Source organism: Pyrgilauda ruficollis, unplaced genomic scaffold, assembly GCF_017590135.1.
Source record: "Pyrgilauda ruficollis isolate IOZ18807 unplaced genomic scaffold, ASM1759013v1 scaffold6, whole genome shotgun sequence".
Lineage (NCBI taxonomy): Eukaryota > Metazoa > Chordata > Aves > Passeriformes > Passeridae > Pyrgilauda > Pyrgilauda ruficollis.
This window is the reverse complement of record NW_024527710.1, coordinates 11,163,372-11,188,482: the sequence shown is the minus strand read 5'-3', so window position 1 is coordinate 11,188,482 and position 25,111 is coordinate 11,163,372. Positions and strand designations below refer to the sequence as shown.

General features: G+C 42.9%; 2 protein-coding genes across 3 annotated transcripts; both read left to right on the top strand.

Moving 5' to 3' along the window:
- Nucleotides 1–76: 76 nt before the first annotated feature.
- Nucleotides 77–16,082, top strand: EFCAB14 (EF-hand calcium binding domain 14). 2 transcript variants are annotated; one of them, XM_041483163.1, is made up of 11 exons: nt 77–361; nt 1,298–1,446; nt 4,467–4,612; nt 6,206–6,304; nt 8,019–8,129; nt 8,698–8,778; nt 9,652–9,843; nt 10,512–10,592; nt 11,430–11,499; nt 12,366–12,497; nt 13,320–16,082. In XM_041483163.1, the coding sequence occupies exons 1-11, from the start codon at nt 186–188 to the stop codon at nt 13,493–13,495; spliced, it is 1,413 nt and encodes a 470-aa protein (XP_041339097.1). In that variant the 5' UTR covers nt 77–185; the 3' UTR covers nt 13,496–16,082. The 2 variants fall into 2 exon arrangements, with proteins under 2 accessions (XP_041339097.1, XP_041339096.1); XM_041483162.1 differs by having other exon boundaries at nt 11,430–11,541.
- A 272-nt stretch (nt 16,083–16,354) lies between these two features.
- ATPAF1 (ATP synthase mitochondrial F1 complex assembly factor 1) lies at nt 16,355–25,111 on the top strand. The gene is made up of 9 exons (XM_041483298.1): nt 16,355–16,629; nt 17,655–17,763; nt 18,302–18,352; nt 19,035–19,097; nt 19,892–19,942; nt 21,719–21,766; nt 22,659–22,754; nt 23,339–23,446; nt 24,342–25,111. Exons 1-9 carry the CDS (start codon nt 16,397–16,399, stop codon nt 24,534–24,536), a joined length of 954 nt encoding a protein of 317 aa, XP_041339232.1. The 5' UTR covers nt 16,355–16,396; the 3' UTR covers nt 24,537–25,111.

The window sequence follows — 25,111 nt, the reverse complement described above, 5'->3', positions numbered from 1 at the left end:
GCGGCCCTGCCCGCGCTCGGCGGCCCGCGCGGGGCGGTCCCGCGGCGGCCAGTGGGAGCGCGGCTTGCTGGNCGCCGGGCCGCAGGCTGGCGAGCCGGGGCGCGCTGGCGGCGGCGGCGGCCGAGGAGAAGGAGGAGGAGGCGGGCGGGAGCCAGCCGCCGGCCGCGCCGCCGCCCCACAAGAGGATGAAGAAGCGGAAGGAGCTGAACGCCCTCATCGGCCTGGCCGCCGACGGCCGCAGGAAGAAGCCCGCCAAGAAGGGCTCGGGCCACCGGCTGCTGCGCACCGAGCCGCCCGCCTCCGACTCCGAGTCCAGCTCCGAGGAGGACGAGTTCGCAGGGGCGCGGGGCCGCTGCGGAAAGTGAGTCCCGGGCGCTGCGGGGCCCCGCTCGGACGGTCCTGCCCCGCTCCGCGGCGGGGCTGCGCTGCTTTCCGCGGGTCGGGTTCGCTGCTGGGGCTGAAGGGGGTGTGTGGGGCTGGGGACTGCCAGGGGACAACCGGAGCTGCTCGGAGCGTGTCCGACCCCGCAGGTCGCCTGTCTGGGGATAAAAGTATATCGGGTCGCAGAGTGGCTTGAACTGGAAGGGACCTTAAAGATCACCTAGTTCCAACCCCTGGCCGCGGCCAGGCACAGCTCCCACTGGACCCTCCTCTGGCTTTTTATTATTTTTCTGTTTTGTGCTCCACGCAGTACAAGTCTTTGTGGAATAAACTTGGGGGCAGCTCCTGGAGATGCTGGGCGCAGTTAACCCGTGTGTGTGCTCAGCGTGGCACCGTCCTGCGAGCTGGCACAGTGCTGGTTTTCTCGGGGACGTGCTGTGCTTTTGCCAGCAAATAAGCTTTTCAGTTAAGTAAGAGCATTAATAATGGGCCTCTGTGCATACCTGAAAGTAGGCATGTCTCAGGGAAGCCTAGGCTTTCACAATTCAGAACGCTCTAGAAGTACTTGTCCATAACATTATGGTAACACCTTGTCTTGGAGCATGTTTTTCAAGCTGTCAAGGAGATGTGCCTGACATAAGTTTATGTCAGCAGAGCAGGATATTTTAGTGAAGGAAACCTAGCAGCTGCTTTTAAATACGTTAGATGTGCCTACTGAGGATAAACTGAATAGAGAGTAACAGCCCTAACCTGTCTTTGTAGCCTTATTTATTCCTGAAAATGCTCTTTGTTAGCCCTTGTCAGCCAAAATGTGTGCTGTTACAGCGCTGTCCCTTACTTTGCTAGAATAGCATTTAAAGTAACACTTTTCCAGGCGCTGCTGTATATTCACAAGCTGTTACTTTGTTTTCTGCAGGGGAGACTACCTGCGATGCTGCAGGTTCTGTTACCCTTTATGTGCGTTTGTCATTCTCGCTGCTTGTGTGGTCGCGTGTGTTGGCTTAGTCTGGATGCAGGTGGCTCTCAAGGAGGATTTGGATGCAATAAAGGAGAAGTTTCGAACTAGTAAGTATGAATGTAACTACTATTTCACATTTTCTTTGGGCAGTATGAAGAGCTTTAGTTGCTTTCCTGCTCAGTCCAAGTCTGAAAATACTGAGCAGACAGATAACATCTGAATTGAGGAGTGCTCTGAGCCAAGAACACAGAGACTTAGTGAATCTAAGGTGAATGCTAGATATTCTTGCCTGCTCTGTATCTTCTGAGGAGCAGGGACACTGGGCTGGGTGGGCCTGTAGTTGCTTGTATATACATTTCTAAAATTCCTGACTTTGGTCTTCAGAGTGCTCTCTTCCAAAGAAAGACCCTGTTTAAAAAGTTCTGATCAGACCTGTCAAAGCAGTCTAAGTAATTCTGAAAAAAAAAAAAAAATTAAGAAAAATGATGGTCTTATCTTGAACTCTTTTAAAACCTCTGATCCTTGCTATGGAATTACTGCAATTTGAATGTTGCCTGAATGTTGTACTATATTTTCTCTCTGTATCCTCTGAATGTTTATTTTGCTTGCACTTGCCTGTTTTTGTTCAACTTTTACATTGGGCTACATGTGGTGTGGAGTTAATATGTTTAATACTTTGAAGTGTGGAGTCAAGATGAAGTGTTTTGTTTGTAAAGCTCAGGTTTTGTCCGTCCATGTCAAGATTCCCATGCCAAGATTTTCAGTATAATAACTTCTGTAGGCTGAGGTAGAACAAATGGTGATATGTGCATGTAAGGTATGCTCTTGGCTCTCTGTACCTCACCTCTGGGCACAAGATGTGTTTTGGTGCCTTATGTTAGTAGTGTTTGAAATCCTGTGTAGATTGAAAAAGGTAAGCAAAGGTGTTGTCTTGGTTGTGATAAAAGAGGTGTTGAGGAAGTGCGTGTAGGAATTCTTGGTGTTGGTGTTCAGGTGTTCCTGTTCAGGCATGTGCGGTGGGAGTTGTCTGCCAAGGTGGAACAGGCTGGCTGGGTGTGAGAGAATTGCTGATAGGTGTGCTTTTGTGTTAACTGATAGTGAACTCTAAAAGTTAGCTGTAGTTGCTGTCCACCAGTTCTGGAGGATACCTTCAGTTCCAGGTGCTGCTTTGTGGCTGGGAGTGTTCCCAGCAGTGGCTGTTTCTGTGTTCTGGGTCAGGAACTGCTGCTCTTCATGTACTGCTCCCCTTTAAGGGTGTGCTGGTGGCAAAAGTTTTGCAAGAGGACAGCATTTGTTGGCTTTGGTGTAGTTAAGTTTCATCATTCCTGTTCAACACAGAGCTCTTTGTTAAAGCAGCTGTTCTCCCTGCTTGGCAATTACAGAGGGCCCTGTTTTCCTCTTAATAGATCTGATAGAAAAGCTGTGCATTAAAGGCTTTGCCTGGTGATAAATGTGTCAAATTTCCTTGCCATCATAATACCGTGCCTAGGAGTTGGATGGGAGCCTCATAATGAGGCACAGCATTTAAATACCACAACAAAAGAACAGGCAGCAAGAACAGCCTGGTTCTCAAAGGTAACATTTTGCCTCGGTGAAATGTGTGGGTGAACAGAGAAACAAAGGCAGGTGACCCATCTGTCATACAGCAAGTTTGGGAAAGGAATCTTTCTCTGACTCTTCATCCAGACTTTTTTCCCCATAAGAGCAGGTGTTTGTGACAGTATTTGGTATGTTCTGCCACGCTTTGCACAAAGTGGGCATGGGATGAGTGCTTTTTATAAACAAGACATCTTTGCATCAAGTATCTTTGGAATAGGAGGAAGTCATGTAGTGTTTTCCCTTCAGTTGTCAGCAATGATGCTAAGAGCACGGGGCATTTAACCTTCCTAGTGCTCCAAAAAACTCCTCAAGTGGAGTCCCACTGTTCACAGTGAGAGTGACAAAATGGAAAATATTTTGTCTACAAAAGCCTATGAAAACGTGAGATCTAGTGTGAGCTGCTTGCGTCAAATGCACAAATTAGTTCTCAGTCTGTTTTGGCTAAAGTACACCTTCCAAGGTCTTTACCTATCCGAAACATTTGGACCTTGGGTGATCCAGTGCAGATTTCTTTGCACCTAGGAAGTATTTTTAGAACTTGCTTAAGGAGAAGTGAGGTGGGTTTCTGAATATGCACAGCTTTCCAGTTTTGTGTGTTTGGGCTTCTCCTTTTGACTGGATGGGTCACACATGGAAGTTTGTTCTGGGATGTGCCAGCTACACATCACACAGGTCGCACTGCTCTTGGCAGTCTGCTCTGAACGAGGGCCGATTGCTGTGGAGCCTTCCAGTGCTGCCTTACAGGGTGGATGAGCAGATTTTGGAGAACTGTCATCTTCATCTCAAAACCTTTGCTTATTTGTTTTTCAGACCTAGGGATTTAGGATTGCCTCACAGCACAGCTAAACAGCTTAGTCACTGCAGATCTGGAAGAGCTGCATTTCTGAGGCTTACTGGAATTGCTTTGAGCTGCATGTTTCCCCCTTCCTGTAATATTAATTGCAGTAATAACTGACTTAATTTCCAAGCACCTTGTTTACTGATTTGTTTACCAACAGGTACTAGTGCATAAGCTTATACATTATTTTTTTAGTCGTCTTTCTGTCACACAGAGCAACTAATTGTATTAATCTCCTTGGAATTCACTTCACCGTCAGCAGCCCCTCTGCAGGCTTGAAAAAGGGCACTGAGGTTCATTTCACCTGCTTCCTTTGCCCTGGGACTCTTGGCAACTCTTTATTCACAGGCCCATTACTATTTCATGTTCCCCTGTGGAGGTAATGCAGAATAACTGCACTAAATAAAGACCTGCTGAGGTTTGCCAGAATGACAGGACTATGCAAAGTGTTAAATTTAGTACAGTCTCTCTGGGTTCTCTCTGCAGATATTGGTACTCTTAAAACAAAAAAGAGCTGTCGTTCTGAGCAAACACTGAATCCAGACTGGCAATAAATCTGTATGTAGAAACTGTTACTGCCTTCTTTTACTGTTGTAGATGTTGCTGTTTGTAATTTGCTTTATGCCTTTTAGTGTTGTTTACCTGGATTTTTGTTTTGATTTGCTTTTAATTGTTTTTTCATTCTTTTAGTGGAATCTAATCAAAAGACATCATTCCAAGAAATTCCCAAACTGAATGAAGATTTGGTGCAGAACCAAAAGCAGCTAGAACAAATTGAGACTGGAGAACTGGGGCTGAGTAAAATTTGGATAAATATCACAGAGATCAATAAACAGGTGAGGGAATCAGTCCTTGGTTTTGAAAAATAATAAAATACCCATTCAGTTCTTTTTAATGGAAGTTAATTTTATCTAAGGACTTCTGTGGCCATATACATAGCTTTTATTTTTAAAGTTCAAATAGAGTATAAACCTCATTATAAACAAGCAAAAAACAGCTTGAGGATCCAGCTGGGCTGGAAACTGATCATAAGAGGAGAAATTGCATAACCAGAGGCAGTTCAGGCAGAATTTAAAAGAACCCGAGAACTGTGCAATTTTTAATTTTCCTGCCGAATAGTTGTGATGTTCATGATGAGAGATTTGACATTTAAAATTTCTGAGAATGTTTTTTAAGTGTGGAAAAGAGTTACCTGACTCAGAGCAAGCTCCTGTTGCTACAAACTAAGGCTTGGTGTCCTGTGAATATAAAACCTGCTAGCCTCTGAGCTGGTGTAAATCTTGGCTCTGTTGATGGGGCTAGAGCTAAGCCACTTACCAGAGAGCTCTTTGCTCAGCTGCTCTATTAACTCACACTGCAAATGAAGCATCCCACAAGGCTTTTACTGAGATTTCTGCCCTGGAGGGTAAAAGTTCAGAGCTGCTCACAGTGAATGGTATGGAGGGGTATGTGTGAGGAACTCTTCTTGACCCAGGTGCTCTGGTTTAATTTGTTAGAGTACTGAGGTGCCTGCTTAGATTGATTTTTCTTCAGTCCCTTGTGGTGGTGAAGTGCTTACTGGGGCACATCTGAAAATTTGATTTGCTTTGTTTAGCATCTCACTGTTTTAGCCACGGTTACTCAGGCTCTTCATGAGACTTAAAATGCTCTTATCTGCACCTGGCTGTTAAAGATACTTGCACGTGGTTCTTGCAGGCCCTCAGGTTACTTCAGGGTCTGGTTACACTCTGAACCAGATCTTCAGGGGATCAAAATTTTCTTGCTGTTGTTTTTATCTGTGAATTGTTGGGATGTGCTGCTGGGAATAATCTCAGCTGATGTTCACAGCTGTGAGCTGGAGAGTCTGCATGCCAGCTGGTTTACATTGACCTAATGTAAAATTAGGATCTTTTCCTCAACTTGCAAAACAACTTTGTTTTTTAACCAGAAGAAAGTGAATTTTAGTCTCTGTTCCATGTAGCAGAGGGTTTGGATGATAGGTGCAACTTTGCCCATCACTCAGCTGGAGAGGTTGCATGGCTTTGCTGGGTTTTGCCAGACAGGTTTCATTGCTAAATACAGAAGTGGGTGATGGTTTCCTCCACATGAAGACTCCTTGCACAATTTTTAAAGTGTTTTTTGGGCAACAGTGTCTCTCTGTAAGAGAGTGAATGTAAAACTGTCAGAGGGTACCTTACTGAAAAGGAGGGTTTTCTGTGGCCTTCATTTGGTTTTAAAAAATAGTTAAACAAAAACTTGCTCTTTTTCAAGAATATTTTTAATGTAGCTTAGGCAGGATTTCTAACCTAGAGACAGGGGTGGTTTTTGTGTGTACATGTATAATTTTGTATTGCCTTATGTTTTAATGTTACACATTAAGCCATCAGTATTGGGGGAGATCAGAATCAGGATTGTGTTGCCTAATTCTGAGTACTCTTTTTTGGTTTTAGATATCACTCTTGACCTCAACAGTAAATCATCTCAAAAACAATATAAAATCTGCTGCTGACCTGATTTCTCTTCCTCTCACAGTAGAGAAACTTCAGAAGGTAAGTAGTGTAAATGTGGCTATTACTAAATGTGTTCTGTGTGTTAAGCTGCAGCTGGGCTCTTGGGGACAGCACTGACAGCAGGAGCTACCTGAGTTGCAAGGCATATTTGCTTCTCTTGTCTTTAAAATTTGACTTCATAAATTGTATGGTCCTATGGTAATGTGTAGTAGGTAAAAAATTTAAAGGCTTTGTTTATCCCTTTTGGAGATGCATTTGTTTGTATTGTGCTGTCCATGTGTACCTTGGAGCTGATCTTTCTGGTTACTTTCCTTCAAGTTTCTAATCTTAATATCATGTGAGACACTTGGAAAAAGTTTTATAACTGCATGCAAATAGGCGGCCTGTTTAATTTTTTTAATTGGAAAATGAAATGTATTGCTTTCTGTTAATATGATGTCTTACTGTGTGCCTTACTGAGCATTCTTTATCAAAGAACTGTCCTGTTTATTTAGGTTAAAAGAATGGCTTTTTGAAACATGCCTGGTTATTCCATGGCAGTTCTGTTTATTCAGCAATACACATTTATGTTGGGCTAACACCTAATGTTAGTCCAGTCTTTGTGGCATTATGGGTTGCCACATCTCATTTCCTATCCCTATAAAGTTAATGTATAATTAACAAGGTAGAGATATGCAAAGCACTGAGTGTGGTGTGGCTGATGGGGCTGCCAGCATTTCTTTTTCTGGGAGGAGTACAAAGCTGTTTCCTAAGCTCCTTACTTGCTGCTACGAACAGGCTGGATTTTCACTGTGTCCTGATCAGAAGCAAGTCTGAAGGGATGTTGTTATCAGGAGGAGTGTGGCCAGCAGGACCAGGGCAGTGATTGTCCTCCTGTACTGGGCACTGCTGAGGTCACACCTCAAATCCTGTGCCTAGTTCTGGGCCCCTCAATTCAGGAAGGACATTGAGGGGCTGGAGAGTGTCCAGAGAAGAGCAGTGGAGCTGGGGAAGGGTTTGGAGCACAAGTCTGAGGAGGAGCAGCTGGGGGTGTTTAGCTTGGAGAAGAGGAGGCTCGGGGGGACTTATCACTCTCCACGACTCCCTGAAAGGAGGTTGCAGCCAGGTGGGGGGTCAGGCTGTTCTCTCAAGTGACAAGTGATAGGACAAGAGGAAATAACCTAAAGCTGTGCCAGCGGAGGTTTAGATTGGATTACAGGAAAAATTTTTTCACTGAATGGTGTATCAAACAGTGGAGCAGGCTGCACGTGGAGCTACTGCAGTTGCCATCCCCGAAGGTATTTAAAGGACATGGATAGGAGCTTGGGGACATGGATTAGTGGTAGACTTGGCATTGCTGAGTTAACAGCTGGACTCAGTCTTAGAGGTCCTTGCCAACCTCAGTGATCCTATGACAAGATTGCCTTTCTTATGTGGGATTTGGTTTTCTTGAGCCTTTTTTCCTTGTAGGTACTATTACTAGAAGTAAGGATGCCTGCTGGTGTTAAAATCCTGAAGGATTACTGAGGGAATTCCTCTTGAGCAGTGGCTTTTGTTCCTGGTGCTGAAGGTGTCCTGACATCCTCCAGGGCACAGGTTGCATTTGGTGTAGTTTGCAGTTTTGACTGAAAAAAATTCTTCAAACTCATGTGTCTGAAAGTTTGTGGCAATCTGCCTGCAGTTTCACTAACAAAACATTGTGTTTAGCTGATTGGTACTTTGGGACAGTGCAGTTTGGGGAAGGCTGAGATTTCTGTCATCTCTTTTATTGCAGACTGTAGCCAACATAGGTAGCACCCTTACCAGTGTGGCTCATGATGTTGAAAATATACAGACAGCTATTGAGGAATACAAGAAATCCATAGAAATACTCCAGAATGATGTGGTAAGAAAAATGCACTGCTTTAACACTGCCTAATATGAAGCAAGTTAAAGAAATGCTTGAAGTTTGGGGATATCAGAATATTGATATAGTTTGTTGGTTGAATTAAGAGCCTATATAAGGATGAAATTACAGACTGTCTTCAGCAGAAACTACTCACTGTATTTATCCTGACCTCTCACTTGGGATTAACAAACTAAACCAATAATTACAGTTTTTCAGCTAAATTGCAATATAAGAATTCTTGCAGATAATATCTAAATTAGACACATAATAAAGCTTGATTCAGTCAGCGGGTGCTCTAAAAACATTGCAGATATGGCAGCGTGTATGGTAGCAGTGAAATGTGTATCATAATACTTCATTAAATGGAGAGGAGTTAATTAGGAGGGTTTAATGAAAATAAATTTGGACCTTATGTGTTTGAAAGAGAAAACTATTAGCCTAGTTTAGATACTGCATGCACAGCAGACCTGAGTGACTGTACTTGTAACAAAACATCCTTAGCTGCAGTCTGCCAGACACTTATTCACAGGGATTTTGTAACACAATTTTCTACTTCTTTCCTTAGAAGGAATTAAAACAGCTGCCTTCACTTCCCTCCACTGTTGTGCCAAAGACTGAGGGAAATCAGACAGAATACTGCAAAAAGGTATTTTTCTCCCTTGCATAAGGAATTTTGGTACAAGTGTCATGGATATGTAACTTACCCATGTGTTTTGCAGTACTGTAGTGTGCAAAAAAAATGTTTTTTTATCAAGACAATGTAGATAGCATGCTTTAAAGCAAATAATAAGATAATTTTGCCCTAGTTTGTTCCTGTGTATGTGCAAACAGGAAAGTGCCCTGGTCTGAGAGAGGGGTTTTTTTTGTGTTCTGGCTGGGTGAGTAGTAAAAACAGTGAAACCAATATCTGACAAATTATAGGTGTGCTTTGCTAAAGTAAATGGAAATAAGTTAAAGGTTTTTAGTGGAGTGGATTTTATGGTAGGTACTTGCTAATCTGAGCAAACTTGGGAGTGGCATGTACTGAGTCACTCTCACTGTAATGAGGTGTGGAAAACAGTAATTCAGCAACCAAAAAAAAAATAAAAAGTTTAATGTGTAGGTGTTTAGCTGAATGGGTTGGAACAGAATGACTGCACTTATTTGCATTTAATACAGTCAATATCTTCCTCAAAAATGAATCCTGTATATAAATATGCCCAGTACATGCTTTCTTGGGAAAAACCGTTGTGCTTACAAAGCTTGACCTGGAAAATGAGATGAATAGGCTTTCTGTGTTCACTGCACAGCTGAAGTGATTATATTAGCAACAAAGAGGTTAGCCCTGGGGAAGAATCTCAGTTTCAAACTTTTAGAAAGTTAGAATAACTTTCTGGAAGCTCCCAGTTGGATGTTTTCAGTGGTGTCAGTGGAGAGCCAGCCCAAATTCTGCCCAGTTAAACTGGGTCAGTCGTGTTGTTAATAGCAGGAGTTGCTGCAGAGGCTGGGTAAACTGACACGTGCCCTGTTGATATTTCAGGAAAGCCAGGCACTGCATGCAGCTTTGGAACAGTTAAATAATACTGTGGTGGTGTACCAAAAGCTGAATGACATCAAGCTTCTAAATGTGGATTCAGCCATTGGCAACCTCAGCCGGAAAGTTACACTGTTGGAAAACTCTCCCCTGGTTGTGAAAAATCCTGACAAAAGAGAGAACTCATCCACCATCCTGGTAAGAGTTTGATGGCTCAGGGTGTTTCCTCAGGCTACTACTTCCCTTTCACTGCAGATACAGCTTTTCAGAGCTAACTCAAGAAAATGTCAGAGGGAAACTTGAGATACTTGGGAGTTCATTTATAAAAGGCTGGAGTTTGTTCCTCATCAGATAACCAGCATTAAGAGTGTCTCAGAAGCAGTATTTCACTTCTTTCCTGCAGTATCTACAGGAAAGTGTCCAAAACACTGTGACATTTAAGAGCTGGGAGGTTGTTTTATGAGGCAGGATTCACAAACCGAGCTATGCGTTAGGAATCACTCTGGCATAGATCTCTTAAGACCCACCGAGGTGCTAAGTGGGACTCTGCATTTGTTCAACAGTGGTTAAATTCTAAAAAAACACCAATAATTAAAAAAACCTTCTAAATAAGTTCATAAATTCTTCCAGTGTTTTCTATTTGCCACAGGGGGTAAGTCTGTGACAACATGTTCTGTATGTTTAACAATAAAGGCACATGCTGACGTTGCTGTGGTAAATTATATAGCCCATTTTTATGACTTCATGTTTATTCTATAATGTTTCTGCCCTGGTTTATCTCTGTTTAATGTCTGCCAAATTTGAAGGAACAAAACTGTTGTAGAAAATAAAAAGCACCTGAATAAACTCTGCTCTTTTTTCTCTAGGGGAATAATGCAACTACCTCTCTAAAAATGGAAAATGAAGATCAACTAGATGGTGAAACTCAGTCAAATAAAGAACTGAAGGTAAAGTAAGGAAATACAAATTACACTGGTTATTAGAGTATGCAATTGTTTTTCTAAAGATGTTTTAAATGGACCTTAATTGAGCAAAGGTCTGCAAAGAGGCAGTGATGGAGTGAGGGACTTGCTGAAAGCCCCTCTCAGTAGTGGTCCATCACTGGCTGGGAGTGAGTATAACTGAATGGCCAAATGGGGCTGGGGATAGGAGGGAATGCTGCTGAGTTTAGTATCCATCTGCTGGAAAGAAGGTGGGTGAGTGAACAGGCTGCACTGTCAGTTCTGGGCTTGTACTGATGTGAGCTCAACCTGTCCTTGGGAATGTACCAGTGAATAGAGTAAGGGAGCTGCAGATTAAAAAATCTGGGAGTTTTACTTTAGCAGAGATGCAGTGGCTTCTGCACAAAGGTATTTACTACCGCAGACAAACCTTTGAAGCAATGAGGCAGTTAAATTAATGTATAAGTGTTCACTCCCAGTGTCCTTACTGTTTTATATTGTAGCTTTCCAGTGTCTTTCTCTTTTCTGTAGGAAATACAGAAAGTAAACATCAGATTCTTTTGAAATGAGTATATGCAAAATAATTGCCTGTTTTTCAGGATGAGGTGCTGATTCTGTTGTTTTCTTACAGACCATGTGAATTTATTCATTGTATCTTCCTATAGATTGTTTCTTTGTTTATTGTTTTAAAATCTTGTTTATAATTTTAAACTTGATCAGCCTAGATACTTCAAACTCAAGTCAGAAGTGCTGACATATTTTAAATTACTACCTTTTCTGATCTTCTACATCTACTGAAGGGGTGCATTTTAAGATTTATTTTTTTTTTTTGTACATATGCAGGAAGCAGGAACTAGAGATCCTCAGGTATCAAAACTAAAAGAGACTCTTCAGCTGATCAGTGCTCTCACAGGCAAGTCAGAAAATGACAGACCTATTGAGGCATCAAAGAATGGTAAGGATGTCCTGTAACAGTAATCCATGAACCTGGAGATTCCCTGTGTAATTCAAAGAGTAACTAATTAAGGTGGATAGTTAGACTGTTCCTTAAGATTTTGATGAAGGCTTTTTTTAGTTAAAGTGGTAGGAAATGGATGTTGCTAAAACAGAAAACTGTGTATGATTCCAAAAGTTTGAAGGTGACTTAAAACGTGCATGGAAGGATTCACATGGATCAGTATCTGGTGTTTGAAGGCAGGCAGTGATTAACTGTAGAACTTTATACCCAGTAACATCTGGTTTTGCTTTTTCAAAATATAAGTGTACCAGAGAGGAAAGGTTTCTGCCTCTGCTGACTTCAGTTCTGCACTTCTGCTGAACATCAGATTTTTAAATACTTCATTACAATAGAACTGTGCTGCTTGTTCATTCCAAGCAGGTGCTTGGAAACTTATACCTTGTTGTTGGGGAATATTGGTGCTGATAAGGTGGAAGCAACCCAGGTGGGCAGATGTAATTTGCTTAATGAAGCTTCTTCAGCACCCTCAGAGTGGGGAAACACTCCCAAGTATGGGAGTTTATAAATACACACCTCCTAGTACAGAATGGAAGATTAAAGCTGTGTGACTGTCCCAAAACTGTTCTTTCGAGTAAAAAGAGGCAACACTGCTACACTACGGTCTGAAATATGGCAGCTACAGTATTGCTACATTCTTACATATTCTTATCCCATAGAGCTACTGTGATTAAAAAAAATCAGTTTCATTGGATTTTTTGTTTCATTTTGATAGCTGTAGTTCTGTGGAATCAGTGAGACTAATAGAAATTGTTTTGTAACAGTTGAGAGTAGTCAGAGTACTACGGCAAAGCCCACAGACCTTTCAAGGGTGGCTTCAAGGTCAGCTGGTGACAACACAGAGAGAAATGGGCAGCTGAGCCATCTGTCCTTACCAGGAATTTCCAGCATTGAAGGTATGTCCTCTTTAGGCTGACCTTTTCTTCTGAGTATTTCATGTAAATGTTTAGGAGAGGATAAGTATAAACATTCTGGGAGGTGTGAGGTCAATTTTAAAAGCTTGAGGACAAAAGGTTTTTTTCCTAAAAAAATAAAAGCAGTTAAGAAAAAAAACTGAAAGAAGAGCATGTAAACGAAAAGAAAGTGTTATTTAAGCAGGAGTGTGCATTATTAGTGAATTGTAATTGTTTTGAGTACCAAAGTATTGCATTGAGTGCCCCAGAGACTGGGAGATAAGTCAAGGGCAGAATTAACATGCTGAAGGATAAAGTAGTAGCTATGAGTGTGTATGTTCTGGGGCTTTTTTTCTGTTCTGTATTCTTTTTCCAAGAGAACACTGCCTGGTCAGATGAATGGTTTCTGGATCTTGCTGTTCAGTCCCTTCAGCTCCTGAAAGGGCAACTCAGGAAGTGAATAGACACTTTTCCCTTTATATCATCTGTCCTGTTGGTATAGCAACAGTCATTCAGAGCTTGCTTTTGTGGGGGATAACTGCATCTGCATGCAGTTAGTGGTTGTAAAATGGGCTGTTAGCTGTAGCCAGAAATAGGGATTACTTTCTTCAGATTTAGTGTCATTTAATCCAGAAATGTTCATGCTTTTCTCTCCTAAACTGTTACCAGCAGCTTGTGACAACATAGGAGGCAAACTCCTCACTCAGGGATGCTGTATGTAATTACTGGGTGCCAAGAAACAGTGCTGTAAAACTGGGAAAGCAGCTTATGGGATATTCCTGGGTACTTAGAGGAGCCGTTTCTCAGTCCTTGTTCTCTTTGCAGATCTTCAGAAACTGTTTGAAAAAGCACCTGCGGATGCTGATGGAAAACTCTCATACAAAGACCTTCAAAAGCTGTTTGGCTCCACAGCCCAAGAATCACAGAGCTTTAAGGAGTTTGACACAGATGGAGATGAGAAATACACGCTAAAAGAACTGAGATTAGCATTAGGTGTATAGGGTATATGTTTAGAAATGTGATATTGGTGGATGTTACTGTAGCTAAAGGAAGCTACAGGACATGAAAAACTATGGCTGCACTTTCCCAGTGTTTTACTGATCTTTGGAGCTAAATTACTGTACACATTGCCACCTCTTTTTTTCAGTTGCATTTATTGAAAAGAAATTTACAAATTTATATGTCGATAGGACATAATATTGGGACTTTAAAATCCAGAAAATTCCCAAACTTGGAAACATTTTCCTCTCGTTATTTCCTTTTCAAGGGAGTTATTGCTTATAATTTAAAATGTGTACATACTAAAATAAAACTATGGTTTTATATTTCACTGAAATTTGCCTTAAATTAGAGAGCTGCACTTTATGTAGAGCAGAAGGAAAATCTGTCTTGTGAAGATGGGCTGCTTCTGCTTGTAAATATTTGAGATAGAGTAAATTATGCATATTTAAGGACAAGTTGTGTCAGGGGCTGCGTTGGTAGTAAGCTGTTTATAATGAGAGACTGAGCCTGGAATGAGGTTTAAGAGATTCAGCTAAATTTCTGATTTTTACTAACTATATCCATGAATAAATTTGGCCTCAATCAGAGGAGAGCAGGAGGGGTAAGTCATGCCCATCTATAGCAGGATGTATTTTTGAAGGGAAGAGTTGAAAGTGTTTTTGTATCATGAGCCTACAGGAGCAATTAACTTGCCGAGTGCTTGAGTTTTCACTTCAGCGTTGTTTAGGCTTTGCTGTGTTGCATTCAGATTATATTTTGTGAGATGAGCCTGTCTATTTATTTTTTTTAAATGAACATATTTAATAGCTTTAATAGATGCTTAAGAGGTAAAAGCCTACAGTGCAGCCTGCTGAGCAGCACCTGAGCAGTTCATATCTCAGCGGTGCTCTGCTACACTCCAGGAGTGTGAGCGGGTGGGAAGGCCCAGAGAACACTTGTGAGCTCTTTCCTGACTATTGTGACCGTGATCCCTTCTTGGTACCTTTATTTTTTGTCTCCTTGCCAACAGAAGGATGTAAAAAGCTAGTGTAGGCATGTGCAATCGCATCATCATTCTGTACTGACACATGGTTTGTAAGTGAGGTTTCCTTACTGGAGGAACTTAAAGATCTGTTCATAGTAGTGGATCTAAACACAGAACATAGAAAAAAATATTTTTGCAGAGGGGATTCTCTCTTACAGGTTAGATCAGGGCCTAGTTGGGTGATTTTGCTCACAAATATCACTGATCTTGTTAAGAGTTTTTTGCATGATTAGTGAGTTGGAATTGCCCACCTCGCTGAAACATCAGCTTATGAGGAAGTCAGTTCATAATTGTTGACTTTTATATAACTTTAGACTGGATGTTTTATCAATAATTGTATTTTGGAAGTATGAATCAGCAAAGGAATGTACAAATTGGAGCCCTGTTACCCATTTCCTAGGCTTCTTTCACTGTTGCTCTTCTATCCTGTTTGGGTAATGCAGATGCCACCCAGTACCAAAATGCTTTTGATGTGACATTTGAAAACGCCGTATTTAAAAACAAAGCAAAACCAACCACCCTTGGCTTCAGAGAGGACAAGAAGAAGCCAACACTTGCTTCTTTCCACTTCCCATACCCTTTTATACATTACTGTATAAATCCTTAACCAAATAAAGAAAAAAAGCAATAAAATGTAACCATTCTGATATTTTATTTGTACATACTGTATCATAGCCATATGCCAGAGTTTGCAAAATATTTTTGGAAGTTTGTATGAAATTTACCTTGAAATTTAAAAGATTATAGTACCGCCTTGTGAATCTTTTAGTGTTTTGTTTTGTTGCAGTCTGCTTTATTTTTAGAAGGCTTTTCAGCAAGCAGCAGTAGTGAAAATGGCAGCTAGACCTGATGTTGCTGTTCGCTGCCTGTGCCCGGGGAGCTCAGCTGGTCACTGCTGGGACACAGCTGCCCAGGGCTGCTTCTTAACTTGCATGTCGAGGGCACAGTCGATGGCTAATTGCTGTGGTCACTTGTAGGATGGGCTTGTGCTGTCAGTCAGACAAAATCCGAGCATCCCTAAGTACAGTGGTCTGTTCTGTGCTGCAGCCTGGGCGCACCGGTCCTGTCCCGTGAGGTTTCTGCTACGCCACTGCTTCCCAAAGCCCTGATGCCAGGTGTGGGCAGGGTTCTTTCCCGTGTTCAGTCACAGTGCAGATGAAAAGCCATGAGTGTAGTAAATAAACACTCGTTTATTTACTACACGAGTGTTTAGTAACTAAACACGGATCCCCTAACTCGTGCAGCTGCTGGTGGGGTACCAGAGGGGCGGCTGGATGCTCTGGGCAGCGAGTCCTTGAGAAAAATGCGATATCTGAGTGAAATCAAAAGCAATGACGCTGTGAGAGCAAACTGTAACAGGAAAAGAGCTCTGCCCTGCCCAGACTGCTGTTGTGCCGTGATTCCTGGGTTCGCTATCGGGCTGTACCTGTGGGTTTGGGTGACCACTGTGTCCCTTCCCCTGCGGTTACCGACCTGCGCCGGGAGCGGGGCCGTGCCCACCGCGCTTGTTCGCTCCGCATGTAACGCGGCTTTGCTCTCAATAAAAGCTCCTTTCCAGCGTGCGCCTCCGGCCGGTTCCTGGCAGGGGAGATGGGACGGAGCGGAGGGCGGAGCGGGCTGAGAGGAAAGCGGAGCGGGCTGAGGGGAGGGGAGCGGAGCGGAGCGGAGGGCGGAGCGGGCTGAGGGGAACGGAGCGGAGCGGGCTGAAGGGAGCAGAGCGGAGCGGAGCGGAGGGCGGAGCGGGCTGAGGGGAACGGAGCGGAGCGGGCTGAAGGGAGCAGAGCGGAGCGGAGCGGAGGGCGGAGCGCGGGGCGGGCTGAGGGGAGCGGAGCGGAGGGCGGAGCGGAGGGCGGAGCGGGCAGAGGGGAGCGGAGCCATGGCGGGCCCGCTGTGCCAGGGCTGGGGCCTGGGGGCGGCCCTGCGGAGCCGTGCCGCGCTCCGGCCGCTCGGGCTGCTGGCACCGCCGGCACGGGAGGTGCTGGCACCGCCGGCACGGGGGGTGCTGGGGCCGGCAGCGGGATCGGGAACGACGGCGGGATCGGGAGAGGCGGCGCTGGAGGAGAACCCCTTCTACGGGAAGTACCGGCACAAGATCCAGGAGCTGCGGAGGTGGGCCCTGAGGGAGGGAGGCGGCGGGACCGGGGTGGGCGGGCTGGGTTTTGCCAAGCGGGCGGGTCTGGGGAGCGCTTTCTTGAAGGAAGGATGTCCTTCTATTTCAGCTTCTCACCCTCTTGAGAAACTCGATTAGTTTAGGCCAGTTGCCTTGAAATTCACGAGCAGTTGGCACCAGGTCAGTGAGGATCGTCTCCCAGCGTGCTCAGCTTGATGAGAGATAGTTCTGCGAAGATTAAATTAAAATTTTAAGTTAAGAACATGAATCGGTATCATAGTAAACATTTTAAAAGGCCAAAGGATGTTAATCACCCAGCAAGGCTCTCCACCTTTGTAAACCTTTGGAACAGGCAAAGAGTACTCCAATTTTGGAAACCATTGGAGCAGGCAAAGAATATTCCAACTTATGGTCTTTCATCGTATTATAAAGGAGGATTTGAACAGAAAATGAGTAGGCAGAAGTTGAGGCTTACTTTAGGTGTAAGTCCATCTGCTGGCAAGGCCACAATGAGAACAGCCCATAGAAGAATCATGGTTTTGAATTATTCTGATAAAGATGGATTACCTTACTTAGCAGTATAAATCAGTGAAGCAAAAGGCTTCACAGACTCACTTACAGAACCATGAAATGGCTTGGGTTGGAAAGCACCTTAGAGATCAACCACTTCCAACCCTCCTGCCATGGGCAGGGACAACTTCCACTAGGACAGGCTGCTCAGAGCCCCATCCAGCCTGGTCTTGTTGGAATGCAGTGCCAAAAACAAATCCAAAGCCTTGGGTCATAGGAGATATTGTGCAACAGCTTTCACAGTTTCTTAACTGTGTATTGATTTTTCCTGTTTGTCGTCATAATTAAAAACTTGAGGTTATTTAAAAGCAAACTGGAATGTTTTAGTTGTATGAATTTATGTCCAGTTGGACAAGGAGCAGGGAGGAGGACTTGGATGATCCTTGTGGGTCCCTTCCAACTCGAGCTGTTCTATTGCTCTGTTGTACTGTTAACAGTCCCTGTTCCAATTCAGGTCCAATCCAGATGTGTTTGAATCCCGTATGGAAAAAAGAAGTGAAGTGAAAAAGCAGCCCGTGGGACATTCCAAACAAGGAGAGTTTATCAGATGCATGGAGGAAAAGGCAAGGCCCATTTTCTGTGTAAATCACATACCTTGAAGCTCTAATGTTATTTTTGTGGGATCAGTGTAATGCTACAAACTTGAAGTATCCCTATCAGTAGGAGCTCTGAAATTTCACTGTGATGGCTAAAAGCATTGTTCTCTACTCCTCTCTATTATTTTTTAGACTGTGAATTCCCTGCTTGAAACCTTAAGTTTAATTAGTTCCAGATTAGTTTGGCCAGAAGAGTGACACAATCCTGCATTTATTATTTCTTCAGTGAAAGCAATAAAACTGTTCAATAATATTGGATCCAAAATGCATAATAGTTTCCTTTTGACAAATCCTTTGCAGCCTTAAAATTCATAATTCACATTAGGTTATTAATCTTATTTATTTCACCTAATCAATCACTTATTTTTTTAAAAATGCACTGCAGTGATCTTCAAGTATCTTGAGCTCCCACTCGGGAGTTTTTGTCAGCAGGCAGGTTATGTGTGGCAGGGAAGGCAAATCAGTGGTATTAGCTGTAAAACTAAAGAAGAATGTTTTCTTGCAGGCAGAAGGCTTGGGCAGCAAGACATCAAAGGGAGGATTCACAAAGGATAAGGTAAGAAATGAACCCAAGTGTTAGGAGGGGACAGTGGCAAGGCAAGGGTGCATTGCCAGTTTCAGTCAAGAGCACTTTGATATAAACCTGGTGTTCCTTATGCTGCATTTGAGTGTAAGATCTTGGTTTACTGTTGGGATCCCATTCAACCTTAAAACTCCTGGCACTCTGGGTTTTTGTTGCCCTGTCCTTTTTCTGTGACACCCTGGAAATTCCTTCCAGTTGGGGCATCTGTTCTGAACATTAAATGGAAAGGGTTAAGCTCCTTTTACAGTATGGAAATACATTTGCAGTGATCAGCCAGCCCAGGGACAAGAGAATTCTATTTCACATTCTTTTATTTCGGTGAATATTCAGTGTAAATCTGCCAAAGAGCATGTCTCTGAGATGGCTGAAGGCAAAAGGCTGCAGCTTCTCTTGCAGCTTCAGCAGAGATCTGCACAACTGGAGCAAAGCATGTGCTGTGTCCTGAAAGAATCTATTCTGCCTCAGTGTGTGAATCCACTTCTCAGTGTGTTGCTGCTGTATTTTATTTGGCAATTAGAGGGACTAAGTAACACTATAAATTGAATAGAGTTCCTCTAGGTTGATTTTGTTCTCTGTAATTGCATGCATCCATTCTGGATTCTTACAAGGTCAGAGAACTGCCCTCATGCCAGATTCTTTATGCTTTGTCTTGCAGACACTTGATTCAATTCTTAATGTTGAGATGGTGAAAGAAAAATCAGCAGAGGAGATAACACAGGTGATGGATTTAAATGGAATAAACTTTGCTTCACATCTGTGCTTAATAGTAATCTATGTAAGGATGGAAATTTTACTTAGACTGAAGAATAAAACACAGCTGTGGATGTATATTTGCAAAAAGCATATTCACATGGGTATCCATAGGAAAAGATAGTTTTCTCCATCTAGGTAAGTCCCCCTAGGATGTGCTAGGGGGTACAGGTACACTGGGTATTGCCATCCTGCTGGGGTGAAGAAAACAGAGAAGCATCATGCAAAGACTTGTCTTCTTTTGAAAATGTTTTGTATGTTCTTTATTAAAAAACACCCCACGACCACCAAAAAACACAACCAAAAGTCATTAGTGTGATTGTTGGGAAGGAGGGGTACAGGTACACTGGGTATTGCCATCCTGCTGGGGTGAAGAAAACAGAGAAGCATCGTGCAAAGACTTGTCTTCTTTTGAAAATATTTTGTATGTTCTTTATTAAAAAAAAACCACCACCACCAAAAAACACAACCAAAAATCATTAGTGTGATTGTTGGGAAAGGTGTGAGAAGCACTTCTGGTGGTTAATAAATACTGAGCCATCTCTGAGCCCACTGTTGATTCCTGTTACCTGGTTGGAATCTGTCCTTTGGTACATCTGGAGCCTGTGCAGAAGTGTGTTGCATTAGCAGGAAAGTCTGTCAGGCTTGGTAGAAAAATGACTTCCCAAAGTGCTTACAAAGGTTAGCTGACGTTTTAAAGCATTTAACATTACTGCTAAATGCTGGACTTGAACTGTATCTCACCTTCTTTGTTTCCTACAGATTTGGAATCAGTATTTTTCTGCGAAAGACACAGTTTATGCTGTTATTCCTGTAAGTAGTTCCTCCATAGTTCTGCCCTTGAAAAGCCAGCATGCAAAGCTTTTCTTTCCAGCTGAGATTCTGCTGCTTTTAAAAGCAGTCATTAAAGGAAAGTGAGGTTTCAAGAACAAGCTTACTTTCTAGGTTGAGTGATTTTATTGCCCCAAACAAAGGCCTTTGTTTTCAGAAATGCATAGTCCTTTTTTTCTCACTCAGAGGAGTCTCAATAAATCAAGGACCTTTTTCTGCACACCTGGCTGGAACTTACAGGCTTATTTTAATACAAGCCTCCAACACTTTTTGCAAGGCCCTAGTGTTTATTAAGTAGCATTTGTATTTTTAGAGTTATTTTTGTCAGAGTTGCTTGTTTCTTTGCCCTCTTCCCCGCAGCACAGGCAGCTGCCTCAAGGTTAATGTGGCAGTCCAAGAGCACTTGGCTGGTAACTTGCATGTGGCTGATCACTTAGGACTTACTTTCATACATTTACAGTTATTGGCAGCACTGTCTTTCTTGAGATTGCAGGGTGTTTCCTGAGATAAGATCATATTTCTTACTCCTGATAACTTTTCCAGATGTTAATTGTTCTTAGTTTGCATTAGGCTGAAGGAGACGTTTTTCACTTTGGGGATTTCTCTTTAGTCTTTTCTTCAGGGTCGTTCCGTGATTGCGATCTCTTAAATCTCTTTTCACAACTGTGTGTTCCTTGAGTTCTCGAAGCCTCATTTAGATCTGGGGTCTGATTTTTCGTTGTATTTGGCCCTTTCTGGTGCAGCTGAACTCAGTGGGAGGCAGTGTTCTAGATGGTGATGTGCTGAATGCTCTGAAAGTGGAAGTGTGGGATTTGAAGTCAGCCTCGTGTTTCAGTTTTCCCAACATGTGGATGTTGTGAAAATAGTTTGATTTGCACTTTTACTGTAGCAGAGGGCCAAAGCCAGGGACTCCAGTTAAAATGTAGGTCTTTCATTAGTGGGGCTGGCAGTGTGCTTTGGTGCACTGTTTTAGGAGGAGTGTTGGAAGCTTTTTAAGACTTCAGTGCAAACCAGACCCCAGGCACATTAGGAAGCAGTTCATGGTGTCATCGAGGGGAAAAAAATCCCCTTTGTCTTTTGCCAGAAGCTTTCTGTTGGCTGAAAGAAAGGCCTTGCATAATTCTCCCATGCTCAAAACATGAAGGAATTTCTTCTTGATGAATGGCATATGTTTTCGTTCCTGAACACCTAAGAGTAGATATTAATACAGTGCTAGGAAGCAAAAAAAAATTAGGCAAAACATTTGGGGAAACACAGAGAACACATGAATGAAATTGCCAGGTTTCATCAGGGCTGAAATAGGGTTGTGGTTGTAATTTAAACCTCAGCAATAAGTGTGTTATTGAGTGTATAGATGGGCTGCATTTTTATACTAAGAACAGATGACAATGATGTAAATCCACAGTTTGGAGCCAGGGAAGTGTTGTCTCGCTCAGCTGTTGACACTGCATGATACAGTGGAGCAATTACTGAAAGAGGATGTAAGCCTCAGGCCTGGGGCCCCACATCCAAGGCATGAAGCTCTGGATCCAAGGATTTTGCTGCTGCATCTTAGAGACAGCCTTGTTAAAACAGGATGCTGATGACTTTTTGGTAAATAAGAACTGAATGCAGCTTTCCAGGCACTCATTGCCATCTGTCCCCGCAGTGGGACCTCTCCAGATGGAAGCTGTACTAAAGGTTAATGAGGTGATTGTGAACAGCTCTACATCCACGTTGTGTTATGAAAATTGAACTTCTCTTTCTCCTTCCCCAAAGGCAGACAAGTTTGATTTGATGTGGAAGAGAGCCCAGACGTGTCCATCGGTATGTACAGCAGTGTGTGCTTGTAGAGCTGTAATGCTTCTCTTCAGAGCCCGATCCATTAACTTCTGACCCTCCTGTGTTTGTACCCATTGTATCAGCCTGATTAGTAAAATCCAGGTGTTCAGACACTTGTCCTGGTGCTCAGTGTGTATTTATATGTATGAAACAGTTTGATCTAGATAGAAGAGATGGAGGGTTGAGAGAGCAGCAGCACAGAATCTCCCAGGGAATGGAGACTTTACTGGGTTGATGGTAGGTCCTACCTACTTCACTTGCCAAGAGCAAGATCAAATGTATCTGGCTTCCCGAGCTACTTGGAAATGGGGAAGTTATTTATAGCCTGAAGTGCATTTCTGTACACTGCACTGGCACTGAGTCAGGTATCCTGCAAGATTTTCTGCTCCTATGTTGTCCTTCCCTTGGTAGGGTAAAACCAGCAAGTCTGTAGCCTGTGGAGCTGGATAGGCTGTAAATGTCTAGAGAGGAGATGCTTGCTGCCTCTTCTGGAGCAGCTGATAAAATGACAGGATTAAATACTCTGCTCCTTACCTTGTATTTGACCATTTCTGCTGTTAGTTTCCTAGGTGAGAAAAAAAAAAGGTCAGAGTCTGAATATTCTCCACTTTCCTTTCTTTTTTATGTCTCAAAATACTGACAAAAGTATTTGTCAAGATATTTGCTAATGAATTAATACTGATAGGAGAATTCTGCTTTATTGTGTGCTTCAAAGTCTGATTCTTGCTGTCCTGTCACTTGTGGTGGGGCAAAGAAACTCTTTTTTCTGTTGTGGTTCTCTCACTAAAGCATTAATGCTGGAGGCCAGTGTGACACAGGCATCATTTTGTTCTATGTAAGGGAAAATTTGTTTGTTGTTTTTATCATTCCTCTGCAGTTTCTGTATGCTTTGCCAAGAAAAGAGGGCTATGAGTTCTTTGTGGGGCAGTGGTCTGGAACAGAATTACACTTCACTTCCCTGATAAATGTTCAGGTAAGTGTTTGAGATAAAAAGTTCAAAATTTACTTATGATCCAGAAATAGATAGTATCAGCATATTGCAATATATGGTATTTACTAAGTAGTTTAGCCAACAGGTTGTCTAGCTTAACCTGAAAAGAATTCTCATGACAATAGCTGTTATTAATTATGGTTTAATTGTACATTAGTTACAGGTAAATTAGTAAAGTTATGGGTATTAAGCGTCTCTGTAGTGTAGAGGATAGTGAGGTAGAAATTCAGTAGACTCAAAACATGAGCAAGGGCTAAGCTTTTTAGAACTGTTTGTGCAAGCTACTTAAAATAGTAATATATGCTGTAAGATTAAATATCTTCCTAAAAATTGTGGGTTCTTTTAAATGCAAAATGGTCTTTAGTCAAGTTAAAAAACAACCTTACTGCAAATCCCTTGTTTTCTGTAAATACCAAGAATAATGAACTTCTAATTAGAACTGACCCTTAAGCCCTGGGAACTGCCTCTGTGGCAGTCAATGCTCAAAGTTTTGTAATCAAGCACCCAAATCTGCAGTGGAGTGAAGGTTTTTATGGGATACTGACAGGTTTCTTTCTCTCCTTCAGACCCAGGGTGAAACTGCTCCAAGCCAGTTGGTCTTGTACCATTATCCTGATCTGCAGAAGGAGAAAGGGATAGTACTAATGACAGCAGAAATGGACTCCAAGTTCTTGGTAAGAGAAGTCTGCTCATTGGCTTCCTTCATTTTATGCTGCAACTCCTCCTACAGTTTTGAATTACAATTGAATTGCAGTGAAGCCTTTCAAAGACCCTTTGCCAAAGAGCGGTCCCACTCTCTTTCTTTAAACTAATGTACTTAAGGCTAGGGAAAGTCAGAAGTGAATCATCAGTCTTTGGTGATTTCAGTTCATGCTTTCTTTTTTTTTTTAATTTGGGTATTACAGGTGATAGTTGTAAAAGAATAAAGCTGCTGTTTTCCCTTCTAACAGAAGCAAATTTAAATGAAAGCTCTTGCTACCTGCAAACAAGTTAAAACGGTGTTTGAAGCTTAATCCTGTTTGTCAAAGCAGGAGACTGCAGAGTTGTGTGTTCAGTTTGTGCACAGCTGTGCTCTTTCCCTCTGTGTGGGCACACCATTACTGGCATAACTGTGCCAGTGCCTGGACTGGTGGCACTGGGCACTGTAGTGGTGGAACAGAATGATTAGAATGGCCCTCCTCTAGCTGACCTCCTGACACCCCTTCTGAAACAATGAATGCAGTAATTGGTAATGCTTTTCTTTTTCCCTGTTGGATCTGAGAGCAAACAATCAATCTTGGCAAGTAGGTCAGCTGTAAGAAGGGAAAAATGGTACATCTTGGAGTGGGCAGGGATGACAAAAGCCACACTTGACCTCTGAGGCAGATGCACAGCAGGACAGTTGCTAAAACACACGGTGCTGGAGTGTTTAAGTAGGTCAGGAGCCACTGGGAGGTGGATTGTTAAGAGATTTGCTGAAGTAAGGTGACTCAGAGTTGAGCCACGTGCTGAGGAGGAGTGTGGCATTTCTTTTCCAGTGGGGCACTGGCACAGCCCCACCCGATGGTGACAGCTCTGTTCTCGCTCCAGGTGGTCCATGATGCCCAGTGCTTGGCCAACCAGGTGCAGCTGTTCTACGCCACGGATCGCTCCGAGACCTACGGATTAGTGGAGACCTTCAACCACAGATCCAGTGAATTCAAATACATGTCAGTTATAGCAGAGCTTGAGCAAAGTGGGCTTGGAAGAGAACTGAGACCAGGGCAGGCTTCTGACAAGTCATAGAGCCTGGCCTGTGGTGAAAGGAGCCAGCAGAAGCAGGGAGTCCTAGGAGGGGTGGTCCAGTGTCTTCTGTTTTACAGCTTGGATTTGGCCACAGAAGGAGTCTGCAGACATCCTGGGAGTGACAGTCAGGCCTGTCTGGCACTGCTGCAAGATGAGGACTTGGGCCATTTGAACAACAGTAACTAATTGCTGAAAAATGGAGCCCAGTACTTCAGTGTAACTTCATCAGAAAGAGCCATTCTCCCAGTCTTGTAACTTCCTGCTGCCTGCTGGATTGTGGAAATCTGAAATAAAATGACAAAAGGGGAGCTATGTAACGGGCTGTGCTGACATCAGGAAGGAGATGACAACCAATGTTTCTTCTCAGTAAACACATTTTAAATGCCCTCCACCATTATAATTGCATGGTTCAGTGCTTTTTAATCTGTGGAATTCATACAGGCTTGTCCATCAAGAAGAAAGAATAGGAGCAATGGTCTAAGACAGACACCTCTTTGTTTCTTTGTGAAGTTTCTTACACAGATGTATATTGTGGTCTGAGCTTTTCTCAGGATTAAAAAAAAACAGTCACTAGA

Coding starts and splice junctions, on each gene's coding strand:
- EFCAB14 (XM_041483162.1), top strand. CDS start 186: ATGAAGAAGCGGAAGGAGCTGAACGCCCTCATCGGCCTGGCCGCCGAC. Junction 362..1,297: donor GCGCGGGGCCGCTGCGGAAA/GTGAGTCCCGGG, acceptor TGTTTTCTGCAG/GGGAGACTACCTGCGATGCT. Junction 10,593..11,429: donor AGTCAAATAAAGAACTGAAG/GTAAAGTAAGGA, acceptor GTACATATGCAG/GAAGCAGGAACTAGAGATCC.
- ATPAF1 (XM_041483298.1), top strand. CDS start 16,397: ATGGCGGGCCCGCTGTGCCAGGGCTGGGGCCTGGGGGCGGCCCTGCGG. Junction 17,764..18,301: donor TCAGATGCATGGAGGAAAAG/GCAAGGCCCATT, acceptor GTTTTCTTGCAG/GCAGAAGGCTTGGGCAGCAA. Junction 19,098..19,891: donor CAGCAGAGGAGATAACACAG/GTGATGGATTTA, acceptor TGTTTCCTACAG/ATTTGGAATCAGTATTTTTC.